Source organism: Uncinocarpus reesii, genomic scaffold, assembly GCF_000003515.1.
Source record: "Uncinocarpus reesii 1704 scaffold_5 genomic scaffold, whole genome shotgun sequence".
Taxonomy (NCBI): Eukaryota; Fungi; Ascomycota; class Eurotiomycetes; order Onygenales; family Onygenaceae; genus Uncinocarpus; species Uncinocarpus reesii.
Genome location: NW_003052496.1, coordinates 280,255 through 299,605, shown reverse-complemented (window position 1 = coordinate 299,605; position 19,351 = coordinate 280,255). Strand labels below are relative to the sequence as shown.

Genomic DNA, 19,351 nt, shown 5'->3' with positions numbered 1-19,351 from the left:
GCTCGGACTAGCGTGGATATAGATAGCCCGGGCGGCTGGCCTCCAGCCAAACAGCACATTGCATTTCTTCACAGCTCTCGACAGCCAAAACACTGAATAACCGCCCGGCAGGGTGGTTGATCGCCCTCCACAGCTCAAACCAAGGGTCGGGACCCTTCCGTGGATGGCTGTTTCGAGTTCCTTTCTTTTTGCCCGGTGGTTCTCCTCTCTGAGAGCATAAAGCGACTCCTGGCGCCGCACCTAGCGCTCAAGCCTCTGGTGGGAGATCGTACCTAGTCTGTCGGATTCACTTCTTCATACTTTTTGCCCTGTTTCAAATAAGCTACCTTCTGGAGACCCATGTTGAAGCCAATCATTCCGTACCCCACTTCCCTGGGCGCGTAGAGACTTCACGGGCCGCCGGGTGCCAATTCAAACTCTTGACCACCCAGCCACTTGATATTCGATAGCCAGCCAAATCAAGCCTGTAGAAAGCGGGTGTGAAGGTGATCGCTGTAGGATTTCCCCTCCCCATGAATGACGGAGGAGTCACTCTGTGGAAGCTTTGCCGGATATCAAGATTATCCGAGACACAAAGCTGCTGGAAAGCCCGAGGTTCGGGCGCAGTCGCATCGCGAATCTTCGATTCCGTTTCGAGTTTTCCCAGGTCGACTCAAAGCGGTAGCAATGTTACACTGCCATTGACGACAAACCTCCCGTTCGGCCAAGAATCGATATTAGCGAGGCTCGTTCCTGTCAAAGCAGGCTGTAGTCACGATTTGTCCACCCACGACATGGAAGCACTAGTTACATATCTCTGCTAGATTTGGGCGTGTATTCCCAGCCCCGGATAATTGCTTCTGCGAACGTCGTTTTTTCCGCAAACGGCGTGCACTTGCGATCTTCTCAAACAAAAAAGTTGTCAATTCAGTCCAATAACGTGGCTGCAGGGATAATAAATTTACGCTTCGGCAAGAGCCGCAGCCGTGCCAACAATTGATCGCCCGCGGAAGCCAGCGATTGAACCGGCCAGCGTATCAGACGGGAGAAAAAGATTAAGGGCGCCCAGGACGAAAGTTTCGCAGAGGCCATCGCATAGATTTCCTCCGATACTGGCCTCTTCACAGCTTGCAACTCGCTCTCCCCCTGCGCCCTCAAAATAGGCATTCAAATCCCGTCGGCCCAACAGACCGGATTCATCACACAGAGAATAATATAAAAAAATTTGCTGCGCACATGGTGGTATTTTAACCGGGTATCCCTACCATTTTTCCGCGAAGATGCGCCCAGTGATTGGAGAAGAGAGAAGCAACCATGGCCTCATGTCATACAGGGCAGCGTTTCATCCAAACAAATTAGCCAGAACCGTACATATGATTTCGCACACAGTTAACTAACGACCGAGATCGTCTTTCCGTGTTTTTACCTTCCGTCCTTTATTTTCTTTATTCTCCGCTCGCAAACAGAAATGGCGGCGCAGGAAGAACATGTATATATAGGGAGAGCGACTTGCGCGGTGGCTTTTCCTATCGCCTGCGACTTTTTGCTTCCCGTCTGTGCGTCCGCTACTCCCTTTTTTTTTCTTCTTTGGAAGTTTAAATCTGCAAAGGATCGTGAGAGAGACTTGAAATCGGCCCGTAAGGCTTGAACAACGAACCTTGAAGATTACCATTCTCGTGCTCGTGCAGCGGAGAGAAAGCTAGACCGCTATCAAACCCACTGGGGAGTTTATTTTTCTTCTGTTCGCTTTCTTTCTTGGTTCTTCACTCCGACTTCATTCTTCTCTCTTACTTTTGCACTTGTAATTCTCCATTATCAGTTTTCTCGAATTCCTTCCGGCACCCGCCGTTTCGTGTTTACCTCCGGCTCAAAAATCCATACTCCCTCGCCGCGTGTCTGCAACTTCTTCTTCAATTCGGGCGGGGAGGAAGAACGAAGAAAAAAGCATTCGGAAGGGACCCAATTCAATTCCAGAACGCTTTTGTTCTTATTTTTTTTTTCCGCAATGGACACCCTACTACAGACCATGTTCATCATCGGCGGCGCCTGGACATGCCTGGTCGGATTTCTAGTTCTCGGTATGTGTCGCCAGAAATACACCCGGAGCGGCGCCACGGCAGCATCCATGAATCGGTCGAGAGACGGGCTGGACCTATTGCCCAACGGCCATCATATTCATGGCGGCGGAGCCCATCAGGGCTCGAGAATAGATCCGAAAGCGGGTGCCCCGAAGAAAGCTTAGCAACGTCGGTTGTTTGTTCCACGTTACTTTTTTGCGTTTCTTTTCTTGTATTGTGCACACTGTGCTGGATGGGGAAGGGGGGAAATAAAAAGCATGATGCGATGGGAATGTTTCGTCTTTGCGGATTGTCCTGGTGTTCGTTGGGGTTGATTTGTTGTAAGTCGGGATATAGTATTGCGGAAGAAAGGGCTTGTATTGACATCCTGAATTAGGTTACCGGTTGACTAACGCGGACTTCTATTTCTTCGGCTTGCGGCTCGAGGTTCAACGTGGTTGTGGGTGTGGCTTTGGGACGGACGAGCCATGGTTTTTTTGGTTCTTGGATTTCTAGGGAGAGAATCCGTAATAATTCCAATTGGTTATGCAAAATAACAGTGAGAGCTATTGGCGGCTTCACGAGTTAACGACCTAATCTTCCATCTTTCCCGCTCCAACTGGCGGTTGCCACCTGTTTTCCTCATAGAGTCCTCAATCCACCCTTCGCGGCCCTGTGTTCTAAACAAGAAAAATTGAAAGCCTGGCATTATAGAGGCCTGCTATATATATACAAACATATCCCTATAACAGGAACGCATGAAACGCCCTCCGTCCAAAGTCATGGTACGCTCAAATCATCTATGGCTTTTTTGTGTCTTTGATTATTTGGTATAGACTTTCTGCAACGACTTGGCGATCGTCTGAAGTTGGATGTTGCTAGTTCCCTCGTAGATCGCACCGATCTTGCTGTCTCTGAACATCTTCTCCGCGATACCTTCTCTTACGAAGCCCATACCTCCCATCCATTCAACAGCAGAGCTCGAAACCCGGCCCGCCACCTGGGAGGCGTAAAGCTTGGCCATCGCGGCATCCATGACGAAGTCTTGGCCGGCTTCCTTCTTGCGAGCAGCGTTGTAAACCAGGGCGCGAGCGGCAGCGATATCGGTGTAAGCCTGTGCAACCTGGTGTTGCATCCCTTGGAAGGTGCCGATGAGCTGGCCGAATTGCTTACGGTCATTCCAAATGTAACTGTTGTCAAAGTCAGATTAATAGTGCCGCGATTACTGGAGTACTCGGTCAAAGAATACATACCCAGCAGCGTTTTCCCATGCGCCAAGCGCCAAACCTGTCATTTGGGCAGCTATACCAATGCGGCCCTCGTTCAACAGGCTAATGGCGTACTTGTAACCTTGTCCTTCCTCTCCAAGAAGGTTTTCTTTTGGGATTTCAACATCATCAAAGTTCAGGACACAGGTGCTGCTGGCGCGGATGCCAAGTTTCTTTTCCTTCTTTGCGATGCTGAAACCCCTTCGTGTCCTTTTCTACCAAGAAAGCAGTAATGCCCTTGTATCCCTTGCTTGGGTCAAGGTTGGCAAACACGATAAAGCATCCAGCCTCCATGGAGTTCGTGATCCACATCTTGGAGCCGTTGATCTTGTAGCCAGACTCAGTCTTTGTCGCTTTCGTCTGGAGGGCGAAAGCATCTGATCCCGACACTGGTTCAGACAAACAGAAGGAGCCGACGGTGTTGGTCGCAAGGCGAGGCAACCATTTTTTCTTTATCTCTGCACTACCGTGCTTCAAGATGGCGGTATTAACGAGAGTGTTATGCACGTCAACCATGACAGAAACACTTGGGTCAACGCGAGCAAGCTCTTCAATTCCCACAATTGCGGATGTGAAATTCATTCCGGCGCCACCATACTCTTCGGGAATCTCAATACCCATCAATCCTTGCTCAAACAGCTGCTCGACAACTGCAGGATCCATTGTTTCTGCCTCGTCCATCTCTCTGACTTTAGGGCCAATTTGTTCTTGTGCGAACTTCGAAACTGACTCTGCCATCATGGCTTCAGTTTCGGACAAAAGGGTAATGGGGGTGGGTGTCAAGCTCGTAAGATCAACATCGCGGCGTTGTAAAGTTGAGGAAAAAGAGCGTGAGCTAGAAGGGGACGGGTCAGCTCGTTAATCGAATACAAAATCTCAAGGCCCACGGCTGTCAAGATTCACCATTGCAGTGTTTTGGATGGTACGGCCCTGCGGCTGGAGGAGAGCAGAGAGGGAGTGGTCCTGGCGGACAGAGGCCGCAACACTCGGGCAATGGACGCCATAGTATAAATGCGCAGATCGAAAGATGAACAAGAAATCGACCAAGTCCAGTATTTTTCGCACGGAGCAAAATAGCCAGAGGACGTCTTCTCAGTCGAAGACCGATCTACAGCCGCCAAAGTTGAGCTACACGTGATGCACTAGAAACTGAACCTCGGTTACTTGCGGCGAGTCCTCATCTTCGATTGAAGGCAAACCAGAGAAAATTTGCGGATGAACGGGCATGCTGGAAGCCAGCACATTCATCAATAGCACCTGCACCGTGTCAACTGGCTGGTGGGCTTGTTAGGTATACCACTACGGAGTAGTGTTGCGTGATTATTTTACCCTCAATAATAACTACATAACTAGGCCAGCGCCAGCAATCACCTCTGCCCTGCTACAATATCCTTCTTCACGGACTCGATGTTAAAAGCGAACCGCTGACTCAGCCACGCGCCACATTGGTTATGTGGCGGTGCAACACCCCCTTTGGATGATGTCACCAGCTGGTTTTGACCAAGGATAGCGATCCAATCAGCATCCTAGTAAGGGGTCAGAGTGACGACCGTGTGTGGCTGTGCCCTTGGCGTCGTCTTCCTGCCCGCCAGGGGAGAGGGGTCAGATGCCATACAAGTTTTGGAATCTTCACTGCGTTCCTAGACCAAGCTCCTGTGCTTGGTTCAAAATAAATATAACTTTGTTATATCATTTCCCTTTGCAAAATCCATCAGCTGTTGGTTAGAAACATCCTATCAGGCCAGCACCCAAACCCAACTCCTTCCCCACTGCCGCGTTTTGAGAACGCCTGCTTGAAAGATGAATCAGGCGGTTAATGACCCTCGCCTTTGCTTTAGCATTGATAATATTCGCGCTTTCCACCTGCAAAATGGAGAGGAATCGGAGCTCACGACATCGGGGCCGCAAACTCTCTCCCTGTTAATGGTGCCTACCAGTTCTCCTTCGCCAGACCCCAATAATCCCCAGTGCACGGAAGAGGACTTTTACCTTCATTTACACCTTCCCCCAGAGCTAGAATTGCCTCTTCCTGCTACTACCCAGATCTACCATCAACCCCCGAATAGCTATCTTATACCGCGCTGGGATTTGGGCCCCGAGGCCGGCGCCTTCACGAGGATCCAATTCCCTCCAGTCGGTACCGGGCCTGGAACAGTCAGCCAGGAAGATGTCGATACTTTTGAAACAATTCTAGCGCAGTGCACTGCGTTCCTTGAACGATCAGTTCCTCCGAACTACCACGAGCCATACAATCCGGCTACTTTTGGTTCCGGCGAAGGATACGTTGGGAGTGGAAAGGAGAAACAGAAACCAGGACATGGACAGATTGTTCTTGTTGATGAAGAAAATGGAAGTGTCGTGGGTGAACTATCTCAGGGTTTCAACCTGACCGAATCACCGGACGTCAAGCCCGGTTCAAAAGGTGCGCAATCCATGAGAGTTTCTCCATTATGCCCTTCATGCTTGCTGACCATTTTTGTAGACCCTGTCCAAATTGAGCTACCAGGTCATGGTGAAGGCAATCAGATAAATGTCAGTAATGCGCCTCCGGAATACCTCCGACTCGCGAGCCATCCAGTATATGCCAAATCAACCTTGGTTCAGAATGCGGCTGCAGCATCCAGACTGCTTGTGACCACATCTTTACAAATTTCCAATGCTCTTCAATCGGGAGCCGACTCCTTCACCAAGAAAACCAAGCCAAACGCGAAACCGATGACTTTTTCACCGACTACTCAAGCACATATCAGGAGAATCAACACTATATCAAGCTCCGCAGCCTCCTTGTCTGCCAAAACCGTAGGACAAATTGGGAAATACGCTCAGAACATCGGTGCCTCCATGTCTCGAAAGGGCGAGAGGGACACTAGGCCTAAAGGCTTTGACAAAGATGGGAAACCAATTTACAACTACAAACCAGGAATTTTGAATAAATCGCTCATCGCATTCAGCACCCTTGGAGATGGAATCGAACAAAGCGCCCGCAACCTTCTGGAATCCGGGTCACTAGCAGCCACCACAGTGGTCGGCCATAAGTACGGCGATGAAGCGAGGGCTGCAACGTCCCATCTCACTGGCGGCGTTAAGAATGTCGGGCTAGTATACATCGATGCCTCCGGCGTGTCACGCAGAGCGATCCTCAAATCTGTGGCAAAGGGAATGCTCGTCGGCCGTATGCATGATGGACAACAGGGTCATTGTCCGGGGGCGGTGATGGCGGGCAGATTCCCTTCGGGCATCGACCTGTCTGGCCAAGGTCAGAAGCCGGGGAGTGGTAATTTGTCCACTGGTGCGCTTAATTATCCGCGTGTGCCTTCGCCTTCTCCTACGCCTCCGCCGGCATACGGCGCTAGGGGTGGTGTATCTCTAGGCGGTACGCCGATGCAAGGATCGAAGCGATGATATTCATGACTCTAAGCTACGACTTTTTTGTTTTGTATTATTTGAGATGATGCTTGTTGCGTTCTCCTCTTCGTACCTTTCTGGACCATGTGGTTTCATGAGATTGCATTGATATGATCCTGAACTAAAATATATGATACCAATAAATATGAATCATGGCATGGTTATAAGCTTTGTTTGTGGCCGATACTCTGCATTGTGACTGAGAGTACGTATGTAACTGTATGCATAGTGAGGTTCGGCTCTTAGGCAGAGTCCGCTTCACTTGCCGATCTTGTGATTTGATTAGCTTTTGGGCATAATTTGAATTTTAGCATGCATATGACAAATATTTCTAACAGAAGGTATTTGTCCATAAGGTAATAGAGGATTAGAATTATGCTTTCAAATCTAGAGTGGGTGTGAAGGAAATCCCTACAGTTGCAGATAAACGTCTCTTGAAAAATAGACTCTATACGGAGGAATATGGTTGCCTCCCTGTGATTTTCCATGGATTAGAATACTCTGTAGATAAGCCTTCTCTCCTTTCATAGGATTAAGGGGGGCTATGCACACAATATGTTGGGTTTACTCCATACATAGGCTAGCCTCCTCTCCAGAAGGATTTTGCGGATGATATCCGACAGCATTAGCCACTCAATGCTTGTTTCAATGTCTACCACATACCCTTGTTCAAAAAGACTTGACTGCTGTTGTGCATTGCAGATTTATGAAACAAGGTGGATGGCAGTTGTTTTGCATACATTGGTGTCTATATTGATAATGCAGTTGAGAGGGTAACTATCTGCTGAATCACCAACTCTGCACATGAAGGACAAACCCGGCCAAACAGTGACGCAGAGGCAAGGCTCAGGGTGAGAACTTGTAGAGAGAGACACATGTTTATAGCTCCAGCTATCATAATTGGATCCATGTAATTAACTATTAGTTTGTTCTTTTATAGATGAAGAATCGTGAGATCAAAGTTGGGATGAGAGCGAGTACGACAGAGCCCGGGTGGAGTCTCTTGGGTTGGCAGTCTTTTAGGGCTGGTGGAAAGACAGCAAATCACGCTGCAGAAATTTTCCAATTGGACTGCTGCTTGTGGCTCGCCGTGCAGGGTTGAATTTCCCGGGATGCTCAATGGTGGAGATGCGACAATGACATGAAACAAGCTGCCACGTTGGCAGAGGTGCGGGCAGCATGGTTGGCTGAATTTCTTTGAACTCGCCCGCCGGGCTAGCCAAAGGTAATTTGCCCCATCGAGTCAGGGGAAGGCAGACGGGCGAGATTGGGAAGAATGGACGAGCGGGAGCTGTGGCGGTCTTGATCGCCATTTGGGCTATGTAATCGATCGAGAGTCGGTGTCACTGCGTACCAGCATTGGGACTTAGCGACGAGAGGGCCGTGTGACACGGTGGGAAAAGCGCCTTGTTGTGATCCGAGACAGAGGAGAAACAATAGCCCATTTGCCTGCCGAGATTGCGCTTCTGGATGCCCGCATTTAGCTTCCCTGGTTGCTCTGGTGGAGAGGAACCGCAAAGCAACCAAAGCAACGCAGCGCAAAGCATCCACCGCAAGCCCAAACAATGCCAAGCGCCAGGTCATTGACCAGCCGGCTAACTCGATGTGGAAGTATAGTTGACGCTAGGGAACCTGGAGATCAACTCACCACCTGAACCACCACCCATACTCCCTACATCGGACTATTACTCCTCCTCCTCCTCCTCCTCTTCCTCCTCCTCCCCAGGCCATCCTCGCCCTCGTCTCTCTCTCTCTCTCCTTCTCCGCCTCCCTCCACCGGTCCCTGCGTCGTCCAGTTCGTCGTCGCTGGTTGCGTCCGCCATCCCTGTGGTTCCTTTCGCCCCCTTTTCATCCGTATTCCCCGGTCGGTGCTTCACGATCGATCGGAGTAACGAGATCGAGGTCCACGCCGCCCAGCCGAATATCACGCCCCTTCGCTCATCGACCTCCCAATTCGCCTTCCCGTGACCCCGTGCGTCGATCATGCTTGCTTGGTCCGTTCAGCGCCTTCGTTCGTTTCCGACTCCAGAACCAGCTGCTCGCGTCACTGGTTCCGACTGAATCATCGTTCGCTTGTATCAGACAAGGGAAAGCCGATCGATAACAGAGGGAGTTTCTCTCCATTGTGGTGTATTATCCGATTGGAGTATTGCCTTTCGTTTGGCCGGAGTGTTTGGAACTTCAACCGCAAGTTGCCAACTTCCAACTGATTGGCGCATCGACAATCCTCTGCCCTTTTGTCATTGGCATCTGCTATCTGACAAAGCTTAGTGGGTAGAACTGGTGGACAATTGAAAAAGAGGTGGCTTTGCTGGACAAGCAAGAACACGTTCAAACATTCTAGCCTGCTGGGTGGTGCAGACAGTTTTCATGCTGTGTGGGTGGCTTCACTTTCTGACACATCAGATGCTTGGGCCTTAAAGTGAATTCGGAAGTTTCCAGATTGCTTGCCAGTTCTGATGTGTTCCTGAGCCTAGCTCCCCACACATCACTGGCATTTTCCTCCCCCAAACTTTCAGAGGCTTATGGCGCCAGCCTAACCTGAGGGCAACAGATTCCAAACCTCGTCGCACGCGATTATATCCTTCTTCCGAAAGGACGGCTCTAAGGTGGTTCAAGGAAGTTTTATTTTTACTAAACATTCAGTTTTGACGCGTCAAAAAAGTGAATTTGGACTGGTAGACTAGACCATATTGTTATCTTTTTGTTTTCTTGCCGCGTCCCTTGCTCTTTTCCACGAGGAAAGGTTCCGGACTGCGGCTACCATTCAGCTGTGTTCTTATTATTAGGAAGGCATGTCGTCTGCGATGCAAGCAGCACCCAAACCAACTCCTCCGCAAGCGCCGAGCCAATATGCACCAACCTCTCCAACACAAACACAGTCTCTCCATCAGAGCTCTGTGTCGGCGTCGCATTGGGCATCACAACAACACGGAAATGCTGTGACACTTGGTGCCACAATCAATTCACACCAGCCGCATTCGCCTTATTCTCCTGGCTCGGCAACAACAATGAGTTCTCCACGCGAGCCACAACAGACTCCAGCCACTCGCACAATGCCCGCAGCTCCGGCGACAGCAACAGTTACAAGCAACACGCAATCTAGTCGTCCAGGCCTCTCTGACATTCTCGGTGGCCCGCCAATTCCTCCACCGCGTACTTCCTCTAACAATAAAAGCCGGGCATCTCCAACTTCATCCGCATCGCCCAATGATAGAACTGGATCCTCCAAAAACAAACGAAGAGAAGAAAGAAGGGAGCGTGAAGATCGGGATCGAGAACATGGTTCAGGCCAGCGAGAGAGACCCAAAGACGACACGTCGACCTCCAAACCCCGCCGAAAGGCTCCACCGTCTCCCGAAGGTCCACGCAGGGCTGCAAGCACTAGAGAGCAAAGGGCACATGGTCCAACTGCAATGGAAAGCAGGTCAGAGGCTGCAATGGGGCCTAGTTCTTTCCTAACTGGGCCAGCGAACCACGATAATACAGTTACAAATCGGGTGGTGATGACAGAGCCTGAAGAATTTGCTTTGCGGGAGCGTCAGCGCCAGGTTGAGGCTCAAGCTGCTCGCGTTTATAATGATACTTTGGATGGTGGTGCCGGAAGTGCCGAGACGGGTCGCCCAGCGAAGAGTAGACACGATTACTCCCAAACAGCACACAAGGAGACTACTTTTGGAGATTATATCCTGGGTCAAACCCTCGGTGAAGGAGAATTTGGCAAAGTGAGGCTAGGCTGGAAAAGGGATGGCAGTGTGCAGGTCGCGATCAAATTGATTAGACGGGAAACATTGGGAAATAACCCTAGCCGCCTCCCAAAAATCCACCGGGAGATCGCTATCCTCCGAGAGTTATCCCATCCGAATATTGTACGGCTGCATGAAATGGTAGAAACCGATCGTCACATTGGGATTATTCTGGAGTATGCATCGGGAGGAGAGCTGTTCGACTACATCCTCAATCAGCGGTACCTCAAGGACCATGCTGCTCGCCGCCTGTTCGCACAATTGGTATCGGGGGTTGGATATCTCCACAAAAAAGGGATCGTGCATCGGGACTTGAAGCTGGAAAACTTGCTCCTTGATCAGAATCGAAATATCATCATCACAGATTTTGGATTTGCGAACACATTTAATCCTGCTGACGAGCTGAGCGAGGAAATCGAATACAATTTGATGAATAGGGAATTTGTCAAGCGTATGAGACTTGATCGCCCCGATGCTAAGGGCATGAGACGAGGCGATCTTATGCAAACTAGCTGTGGTAGCCCTTGTTACGCTGCTCCGGAACTAGTAGTCAGTGACTCTCTCTACACTGGGCGCAAAGTTGACGTTTGGAGTTGTGGAGTGATACTGGTATGCTTCTGCTGATATAAATATATATGTGTGTATGTGTGTGCTAACTGAATCCAGTACGCTATGCTTGCCGGCTACTTACCCTTTGACGACGATCCTGCGAACCCGGACGGTGATAACATAAATCTATTGTATAAATACATTGTTACTACGCCCCTTACCTTTCCTGAATATGTCACGCCTCACTCTCGTGATCTGCTTCGGCGTATTCTTGTCCCAGATCCAAGGAAACGAGCAGACCTGTTCGAGGTAGCAAGGCACAGTTGGCTAGCTGAATATGCGACTGTAGTGTCTCATATCACGAGCAACACTACCAACGTTTCCGATATTGCCAATACCACGGTCACGACTGGTTAGTATCACTTTCTTACTGGAATTATTGAACTTTGCTGATAATATATCATCAGAAGAGCGCTACGAAACGCCTTTGGCTCGCAGCGCATCTGTCAGAGAACCTCCAAAGTCGTATCAACAGACCAGTGCTGGTCCAGCTGGAGGGGTCAACCATCAACAAAGCAACGCTGAACAGATTGAAGAACAAGCCAGGCAGCAACGCGATGCGAAGAGAAGAACGGTGCAGGTCGAATATGTTGCACCGCAATCCCAAACCACACGTGGAGAGCCGAGTGGCGAGACCTTTAGCCGTATGACAGTGCCTGTGACCACTCAACCAGAGAACTTGGAAGCACCTCGGTCGAAGCCTTTGCCAAAAAGTCCAGCTGTCGGTGACGCCTCTGTACCAGCTAGTTATTCCTCTCTACCAAATCGCAATCAAGGTACGCAAAGACCAAAATCAAGAGACATTGCACGGTCTATTTCGGAATTAACTGGTGCCTTTTCTGGAACTCAAGGTTCACACTCACAATCAGCGCGACCTCCTACTAGTGGGTCTTTGGCTTCTTTGGGCAGGCTAGAAAGCCGTCTACCTTCTCGCGGTTCCTACAGCCAGCCTGTTGCTCCAGCAGTTGCAACTGCCAATGCTCAGGGACGTCTTGCGCAACCCAAAGCCGGCGGCAAACCATACATTTCAGCACCAATTCCATTGCAGCCTCACGAGCTCCCGGCCACTTCTATTGGTCAGCCAAGCACACAACCAGGTCCATTACAGTTGCAACAGCAAGATCACTTATCGAAAGGACACAAGAGATCAAGCACTGTAAGCAGCATTTCCGAAAAGTATTTGGACGGCCTGGTTCGATTTTCCGTGGACGCGGTTCTCAGCCCGGGATCCCCTCGGGTCAAGTCTGGTAACGATATCCCGCCGACCAGCATGAAGGAACCATTTGCCCTCGAGTCGTCACGCGCTTCAGTCGATTCTCGCAGGTCATTATCCCATGCCTTTCGCAAAACCGATAGCAACGGGAGTAGACATAGGAGATTTTCACTTATTCCGCCCTCATTCTTATCCAGAAACTCGACTAAAGAGCGTCTTGAAACAGGGGACTCGTCACAACTCACACCAAACGAACCCACAGATGGGCAACAAGAAGCGTCCCGAGAAGAGCGAAGGTTATCCACAGCACCTGCAACAGTCCCCAGCAATGATCCAGGGTTCAATCAATATCACAACCCCCGCAAAGTTCGTCCTGGATCGTCACTGCAGAATCAAAACAATATCGGAGATTATAGAGAGAGCGCTGATATGGCTGATTATTCCGCTCAGATCGATAGGCAGTTTGCCAGCTTGCATGGCACCCCCGAGAATCCTTACCGTCAGCAAGAATATGAGAATACTTACCAAAATCGTTATCAGAGTGAACCTAATATCACATCGGGTGGCCATCTTTCACCACCGCATGGACGAGCAGACCCTAACAAAACATTTTCTGCCCTTTACAATGAAGGGCAGAATCAAGGATATGAGAGCGCATCTCATCCTTCTATTCATAATAGACAGATGCAGAGGAGCAACGTTCTTCAGAAAAGCCATCGCAAATTCGCAGACGCCTATGAATACGAGAAACCTCAGCACTCAGGCAGTTCTGGAGCAGCAAGAAAAGTGATGGACTTTTTCCGTCGCAGAGGCAAAGACAGAGCCAGAGAAGACCATTAATCAACTTGTCCAGGTCATTAAGCACCTTGCGCCCAGTCAAATGGCTCATTTTCTTCCTGCATTTCGACCACCTTGGCTATGCCGTGCTACAAAAGTCCTGTTATTCAGATCGTTGCAACAGTTGTTTGCTAGATACCCAACCCTATTATCGTTGTCACGGTTGCAATCTGGAACATTTTTCTAATTAGCAAAAAGAAGAGCTCGTCGGGGTTCCTAGCGGCAGATTGGATGAACGGAGAGGCTCAATTGGAACGAGGTTCGAGCGATTGCTCGTATCACTGTACTACTATCAATCTAGGAATTCCCTTTTTTTCTTTACAAGTTTCGAATTAGCCTCGTGCGTTCCCTTACCATGGTGATCTTTCTTGCAGTCTCTTTTTTCTTTTATCTGGTTTTGCATGGCTGTCTTGGTTACATATGGCATTGAAGAGAGCTTTTCTGTTCAAAACCAACTGGGGCCGCAGCTGGTTGCTTTTTGTGTGTTTATGTTAAGACCTTCATACTCTTCATCACCACCCCAATGATTTGAACATCCTGGATGAGGGAAGCTTCTTATTAGTTCCTTTATTCTGAGATTGGGCCCCTTTTAAAGCCAAAAATCTTTTCCCCCTTTCTTCACTGGCAAGTCTGTTCCCAAAAAGCCGGACACACCATGTTCATACCTTGGTTACCCTTTATGTGTTTTTTTTTTTTTTTTTTTACACAGCCTTATCTCTTCAGCTTCCCATGTGCAGGCCTGCTCCGATTTGGTACTTGATAGTTTCGCTCAGGGAAGGTATTCCGGCGTCTGGTTTACATGTCTCAAAACCGGAAATCCTCGTTTTTCTATTCGATTCTGTTCCGTTCTCTCTGCCACGATGTATAAAGGATACATTGTCCATTCTCATCCTTCCTGGTCTGCTGGTTGGATGCTCAAAGTGGATGGGGGAATATTGTTTTTGTCTAGCAGCTCCGGACCTCCGGTATACATATGAAGCTAGGTATACATAATCTGCGAGATGGGCTGGAGAGTCGGAGGGATGTATGTACGGGTATTTTTGGCCAGTGGTAGGATAGAATGCGAGAAGAAAATTAGACAAGCTTTCTTGCGTGGTGATCGGGCTTTTTTTTTTTTTACATGAAGCGTGACTTATTCTAAATCACACAGGACATGCATTGAGTTCCCGCCGTTGTAGCAAATGTCAAACGGTTCGCCGGTTCGCGGGGCCCTTTGAATATACTTGCTAATAATAATTATTTAGTCACGGAATCGTATCAGGTTGATTGCAGCTGGAGTCCCAGACTGGAAGTTTATGCGAGACAAGATGAGAAAGACGGGGTAACTCCGAATTGCCAGCTGGGGTTGTTTTGGTTTTTGCATGAGAGCAACTCGGAGGCGAGTCTTCACTATTTTTTTTTTCCGATCACCTGGGGTGGTTTTCTTTTTGGATTCAGAAAAGAAGGCCCTTCCATTTGCCCCCGTTTTGCTGCTACGTAATGCCGAGGGGGAAAGCGGATCTTGGCATGGCGGGTGGCGAGCTTGTTGGAGATTGATTTGTTTACGGGAGAAATAGAAGAAGGGAGAAGAAGGGGATGAAGGAAGACGGAGAGGTTATTCTCGGCGGGACGAAGGAGGGCCGGATTGGGAATCGAAGGAGACGGGTATTACGGGCTGATGATGTCTTTTTTTATTCGATCTTGATCTTTGTTCTGTTGGATGGGCGTTTTGGAGAAATCGAGAAGACCCTGGAGCCCGATGGACGAGACGGTGCAAGGGGGGAGAAGCGGAGAGTTTGGGTCCGTCGATACGAAACGCGATGCATGCTGTTGCTGCTGCGAGATGCAAGTGTCTCGATGGGTGTGGTTTTTGGAGGATGCTTGGATGGCAAGGTTTTCTGGTCAGGTCACCGGGCTTATAGAAGAGTTATTATGATTCCAAGGGATGTTGATGACACTACGGATTATATACGAAGGACAGGGAGGATTTCCTCAAAGGGAGCATCGAGGGAGAATTCTCCTTCTCAAAGCTTGTCTCTCATTTCTGGCAAATCAGATAGAAATACAGCTGTCCAACCAACTCTTAGCAGGGGTAAATCGAATCTTGGTTCGAGGAAAAAGAAAAGAAAAGCGAACAATGGAATGCTTTCGCTTGGAGATCGCATCATGATAAGATAAAAGGAATTATGATAAGGGCGCTGTCGAGGCCAATAAATGATATGAATACGGAATAGTGAGACAATTCTTGACTGATAAAAGAGAAAAAGAAAAGAAAAAAAAGGGGAATCTCAGCGGTTCGACAGGATGCTGCTGCGGTGAAACATGCTCCCTCCCCCAAGGTTAGACCGTTAGAGAGAAAAGAAGCTTATGCCAACGACAAAGCACCCCATCGCCAACTAGAACTTGATCGATGTCGTTCGTTGTCTGCGTTCAACCCGCATCGATAGCAGTAGTTAGCCGCCAACAGTCGAGCATCCGTGCGTAACCGGTGCACCAGGATTTGCGCGACCAGGAACTTTTTGTGCTTTGCTGATTGGCCGTGGAGTCAAAGTCAAAGCGAAACTGGCTTTTTGAAGAATGATGATTGGCAGCGGAAAAGAAAGAAAAGCACTTTTTATGGTTGTTCTTTGTCTGCAGGGTTGCTGTTGATCTCATGTCGTTGGGTTTTGGCTGTTCGGTCAAGCACCGAGCTTTAGGAACCCACAGTCAAGGGGCTTCTCGCCGTCATTCATGCTGGCGCCGGTGCTCGAGGAACGATGCGTCTTTGGAGCGGCTGCGGGGATGACGACTGCCTCGTCTGCCACGGTGGATTCGGGGCTGTTGACGGAGGGTTTGGAGGGGAGCTCCAGGCCCAGCTGTGCAACGGCGTGAGCCTGGGGGAGGAGGACGAGGAATTTGTTGGTCTCTGTGTAGGTATACATGGTGGAGAGGAGGAGGAGTGTTGGAGTAGAGATGGGTTGAGGTGTATAGCTAGTGGAAAAAAACGGTCTGCGGCACGAATTCAATTGTCTGAGGTTGAGGGACGGGGTGATATCGAGGGATAGAACTGCGTGATAGTCTAGAGACTTGCGTGATTGTTAGCTGTTGTTGAGCAGAATAATGGAAGCCAGACGCATATGCGGGCGCGAGTTTATATACTTTAACTATCCACGGGCACTGAGCGTGACCGGGCATCTCCTGCGCATGACGAATGCCAGGCCGGCTTCTTGCACGAGCCGTCGCATCACAGGACCAGAAATAAAAATAAAAAAAACTGGGGTTTGGCTGGCGATTGTCCCCGCTGAGGCGACGCTAGAGAGGGAATAAACTGGACGTTTTGCGGGAAATGACGGCGACACAATCCAACCAGGTCGACGGCGTACGGATGGAAGCGAGACGAACTGGGCCAGACTGGGGACGCTGCCTCCCGCCAGGCCAGAGCAGGACGTGCATCGCGACAGGATCAGCTGCTGGTCCGAATCCAACCGACGCCTGGTCGCTGCGCCAAGGGAGCGGCGGTTAGGACAAACCTCGGGCTATTTCACGAGAGAAACCATGCTGTGAAGCCAGCCAGCAAGCTGCCAAGCGCAGACGTCACAAAGGACGAGAGACGATGGCGATCGGGAGAGGCGATTGTGCGACCGCGAAGACGGGCGAGAGCAGAGAGAGAGAGAGAGAGAGAGAGGATGGAGAGAGGACGGAGGCAGGGTGTCTGTTGGCTGATGTGCCTCTTGTAAACCGCCCCCTCGAAGCAGACATGCGCCGTCAGGTCGTGAACTGAGCCGTCAAACAGACAAGCCTGTGATGTAGGACAGTCGAACTCGGGGCATGGATCACTCGCGAATAGCGTAGATCAAACAGATCGCATTCCGATCATCTTCTGGTTCTTCTGCTCAGCGACCGCATCACGGCCAACCCGCCCCGTCAACCGGCCGGCTGGATATTTATAGCAGCGTCCAGGAGAACGACCGCTCCAGTCTCGCTGTCTCCGTTCAACCTCACGGCCATCTCTTGCTGCCCGTTTCTCCTGCGCCGCCGCCCGTTGTCTCTGCCCCTGGCCTCGCATCCCGGCCCCGAGCCTTTCTCGGCCTCTGTGTGGTCTCTTCAGCTTGCCGCGCGGTTAGCACCCTGGCACCACGCCCGCCCGCTGCTCTCCCTCCGCCCCAATGCCCATCCACTCTCGTCCACACACCCCCCGGCCCTCACGGTCTGCGCGAGAGCCTTGCAGGCTGGAAAAAGCGTTCCTGAGCTCAGTCATTGGCCGCAGAGCCTCTCGTGTTCGCTGGAGCGGATATCTCGCAGGGGCCATTGCCTCAGCTCGACGGCCTCTCCAGGGACCACTCCCGGGACGCGCTCACTGCCACAAAATCCAGCGGCAAAGCACCCGACAGCGGGGATGGTTTGTGATCCTCATGCGCAGAACAATGGCCTCCGTTTCTTTTCCTTTCATCAGCCTCTTCCCGCCCTAGTCTCCCCCGGGACGCGCCCCTTGTGACCGCACCCAAACCCTCCTGGATCGCAGGCCCCCTACCCCGAATGGCCTATGGCCATCCTGACACGCTGCGTTCCTATTTCCCATTAGCTCGCAAAACAATTCTCCTGGTCCACTGCGCAGCTAACTCACACTGGATGGCCGGGTCTTATTGGCCTGGGTGCCCCGTCAGACTCTGTTTCGCAAAAGAGGCGTTCCTGTTTGCCAAAACGGCACTGTCATCGCAGAAGATCCAAGGATGGGATCACGGACCTATCTATATGCAACAAATTGACGTTCCGGCCGCATCTCTTTTTGTTTTTTGCCCCCGAAGACCCTTTTTTTTTCGGGGCGAGGTTCGGTTCTTCAGGACTTTTCTCCGCTTTTGTGTTCAACGCCTCCAGTTGGCGGCACAGCGGATGATATCAGATACCCATCCCCTTCCACAATAATACGATGCAGCTAAGACTTGAGAGCTACGACTATCCATTTCCCCGTTGCCGGCGTCCGCCAATTGTGGGGTTTCCTCCTTATGCCGCGCAGAGCTGCATCGTCACGCTTCACATACCCCCCTCCAACGCTGTGGATGCCTGTGTCGCCCCTTTATTTTATGGGCTCTGCAACAATGCTATTGTTCCGCAGGAAAAGAACGCGACAGGAGCCGGGGTCTGACCAGAATGGCCACAGCAGGCACACCCCATTTGTCGTCGGGCTGCAGATACTTTCCGAAACCCGGCATATGCCAATGGTCACCTGTTTCTCAACGGCAAGGTACCTCGTTGGAGAGCAGCTCTGTCAGGTTTCTTTTCTTTTTAATTGTGCTTGTAACTTTTCCGGTTTTCGCCTTTCGAGGTGCCGTGCTTGGAAAGCATATCCCTTCACGGAAGAAGCCGCAGATACATGAACTCTAACGGATATAGATCCAGGTATCTGAACGGCACTGAGGCTACGGCTTGCCCCCATGCCCCATGAACGGTCTGAGAGATCCTCGACCGGTGCCCAGGTGCAATTCCTACCCTGCTCACCTGTGGATTTTTGGCGTCTAACAGCGTTACTTGCATCTGGCCGCTGTCATTTGTTAGTCCATCTCTGGCGCATTTACCGGGATCGCTCTTTCCCATCACACCCGGTGATGATCAATTCGCCAATGTGACTGATTTGATTGCCTAGCCTGACCTCATTCCCGTCGACGAGCGGATGCAGAGCACATCCCGCGAACTAACGCAGGGTACTTGGCCATGAAACTACAGACACATACCTTTCAAGCAGTGCCACCGATGGGGGGGAAAAGCTTTCGGGACCTACTTGTCACTTTGCTTCGTTCAGGGATCAACACCAACATATCCTGAAAACATCGTTGTATTCCTTTGTCCATTGCTCCATCTGTTGGCTTTTTACTCAAAAATTTTCTGAGTTTAACAGCTTTGCCGGACTGTGCTCCTTCTTTTCCTGCTCTGCCTTCCCTGGACACCTACGCCCTACCCCCATTGGGCTTTCAGGACGTCTGTTTGGTCTGACGGCCCTGCATCAACATGAGCTGTGGTCCGAGTTTTTCTTGCATCTGCCAAGCTTGTAGCAAAAGCCGCACAGTTTGTCTATAAAAGGACTGTCGAGGCCCGGGTGAACAAGATCTTAGAAGCATCAAACACAGTTTCTCGTCTGGACTACATCCTTCACACGGAAATTCAATCTATAAAGAGTCTTTCTTCTACCCCGAACTCGAAGCAGCCCTACTACAAATCCAATAAACCAGCTTCAACAAAAGTTTATCCTCCTCTTTTATTCTTCCCTCCAAACGCCACTCCTAT

At 50.3% G+C, this 19,351-nt stretch overlaps 7 protein-coding genes across 7 annotated transcripts; 3 read left to right on the top strand and 4 right to left on the bottom strand.

Annotated features, from left to right (window-relative positions):
* Positions 1 to 1,984: 1,984 nt before the first annotated feature.
* UREG_07118 (uncharacterized protein) lies at positions 1,985 to 2,221 on the top strand (the record flags this gene model as incomplete). Its single annotated transcript, XM_002582299.1, has 2 exons — positions 1,985 to 2,057; positions 2,100 to 2,221. 2 exons carry the CDS (start codon positions 1,985 to 1,987, stop codon positions 2,219 to 2,221), a joined length of 195 nt encoding a protein of 64 aa, XP_002582345.1.
* A 638-nt stretch (positions 2,222 to 2,859) lies between these two features.
* Positions 2,860 to 3,967, bottom strand: UREG_07117 (acyl-CoA dehydrogenase; the record flags this gene model as incomplete). Its single annotated transcript, XM_002582298.1, has 3 exons — positions 2,860 to 3,226; positions 3,290 to 3,477; positions 3,524 to 3,967. The coding sequence occupies 3 exons, from the start codon at positions 3,965 to 3,967 to the stop codon at positions 2,860 to 2,862; spliced, it is 999 nt and encodes a 332-aa protein (XP_002582344.1).
* Positions 3,968 to 5,104: 1,137 nt separating this feature from the next.
* Positions 5,105 to 6,706, top strand: UREG_07116 (uncharacterized protein; the record flags this gene model as incomplete). Its single annotated transcript, XM_002582297.1, has 2 exons — positions 5,105 to 5,726; positions 5,787 to 6,706. 2 exons carry the CDS (start codon positions 5,105 to 5,107, stop codon positions 6,704 to 6,706), a joined length of 1,542 nt encoding a protein of 513 aa, XP_002582343.1.
* Positions 6,707 to 8,394: 1,688 nt separating this feature from the next.
* Positions 8,395 to 8,694, bottom strand: UREG_07115 (uncharacterized protein; the record flags this gene model as incomplete). Its single annotated transcript, XM_002582296.1, has 1 exon — positions 8,395 to 8,694. One exon carries the CDS (start codon positions 8,692 to 8,694, stop codon positions 8,395 to 8,397), a length of 300 nt encoding a protein of 99 aa, XP_002582342.1.
* Positions 8,695 to 9,765: 1,071 nt separating this feature from the next.
* UREG_07114 (uncharacterized protein) lies at positions 9,766 to 13,117 on the top strand (the record flags this gene model as incomplete). Its single annotated transcript, XM_002582295.1, has 3 exons — positions 9,766 to 11,064; positions 11,122 to 11,416; positions 11,472 to 13,117. The coding sequence occupies 3 exons, from the start codon at positions 9,766 to 9,768 to the stop codon at positions 13,115 to 13,117; spliced, it is 3,240 nt and encodes a 1,079-aa protein (XP_002582341.1).
* A 2,341-nt stretch (positions 13,118 to 15,458) lies between these two features.
* UREG_07113 (uncharacterized protein) lies at positions 15,459 to 16,014 on the bottom strand (the record flags this gene model as incomplete). The annotated part of the gene is made up of 2 exons (XM_002582294.1): positions 15,459 to 15,622; positions 15,798 to 16,014. The coding sequence occupies 2 exons, from the start codon at positions 16,012 to 16,014 to the stop codon at positions 15,459 to 15,461; spliced, it is 381 nt and encodes a 126-aa protein (XP_002582340.1).
* Positions 16,015 to 16,925: 911 nt separating this feature from the next.
* On the bottom strand, positions 16,926 to 17,381 carry UREG_07112 (uncharacterized protein; the record flags this gene model as incomplete). Its single annotated transcript, XM_002582293.1, has 2 exons — positions 16,926 to 17,180; positions 17,265 to 17,381. 2 exons carry the CDS (start codon positions 17,379 to 17,381, stop codon positions 16,926 to 16,928), a joined length of 372 nt encoding a protein of 123 aa, XP_002582339.1.
* Positions 17,382 to 19,351: the final 1,970 nt, after the last annotated feature.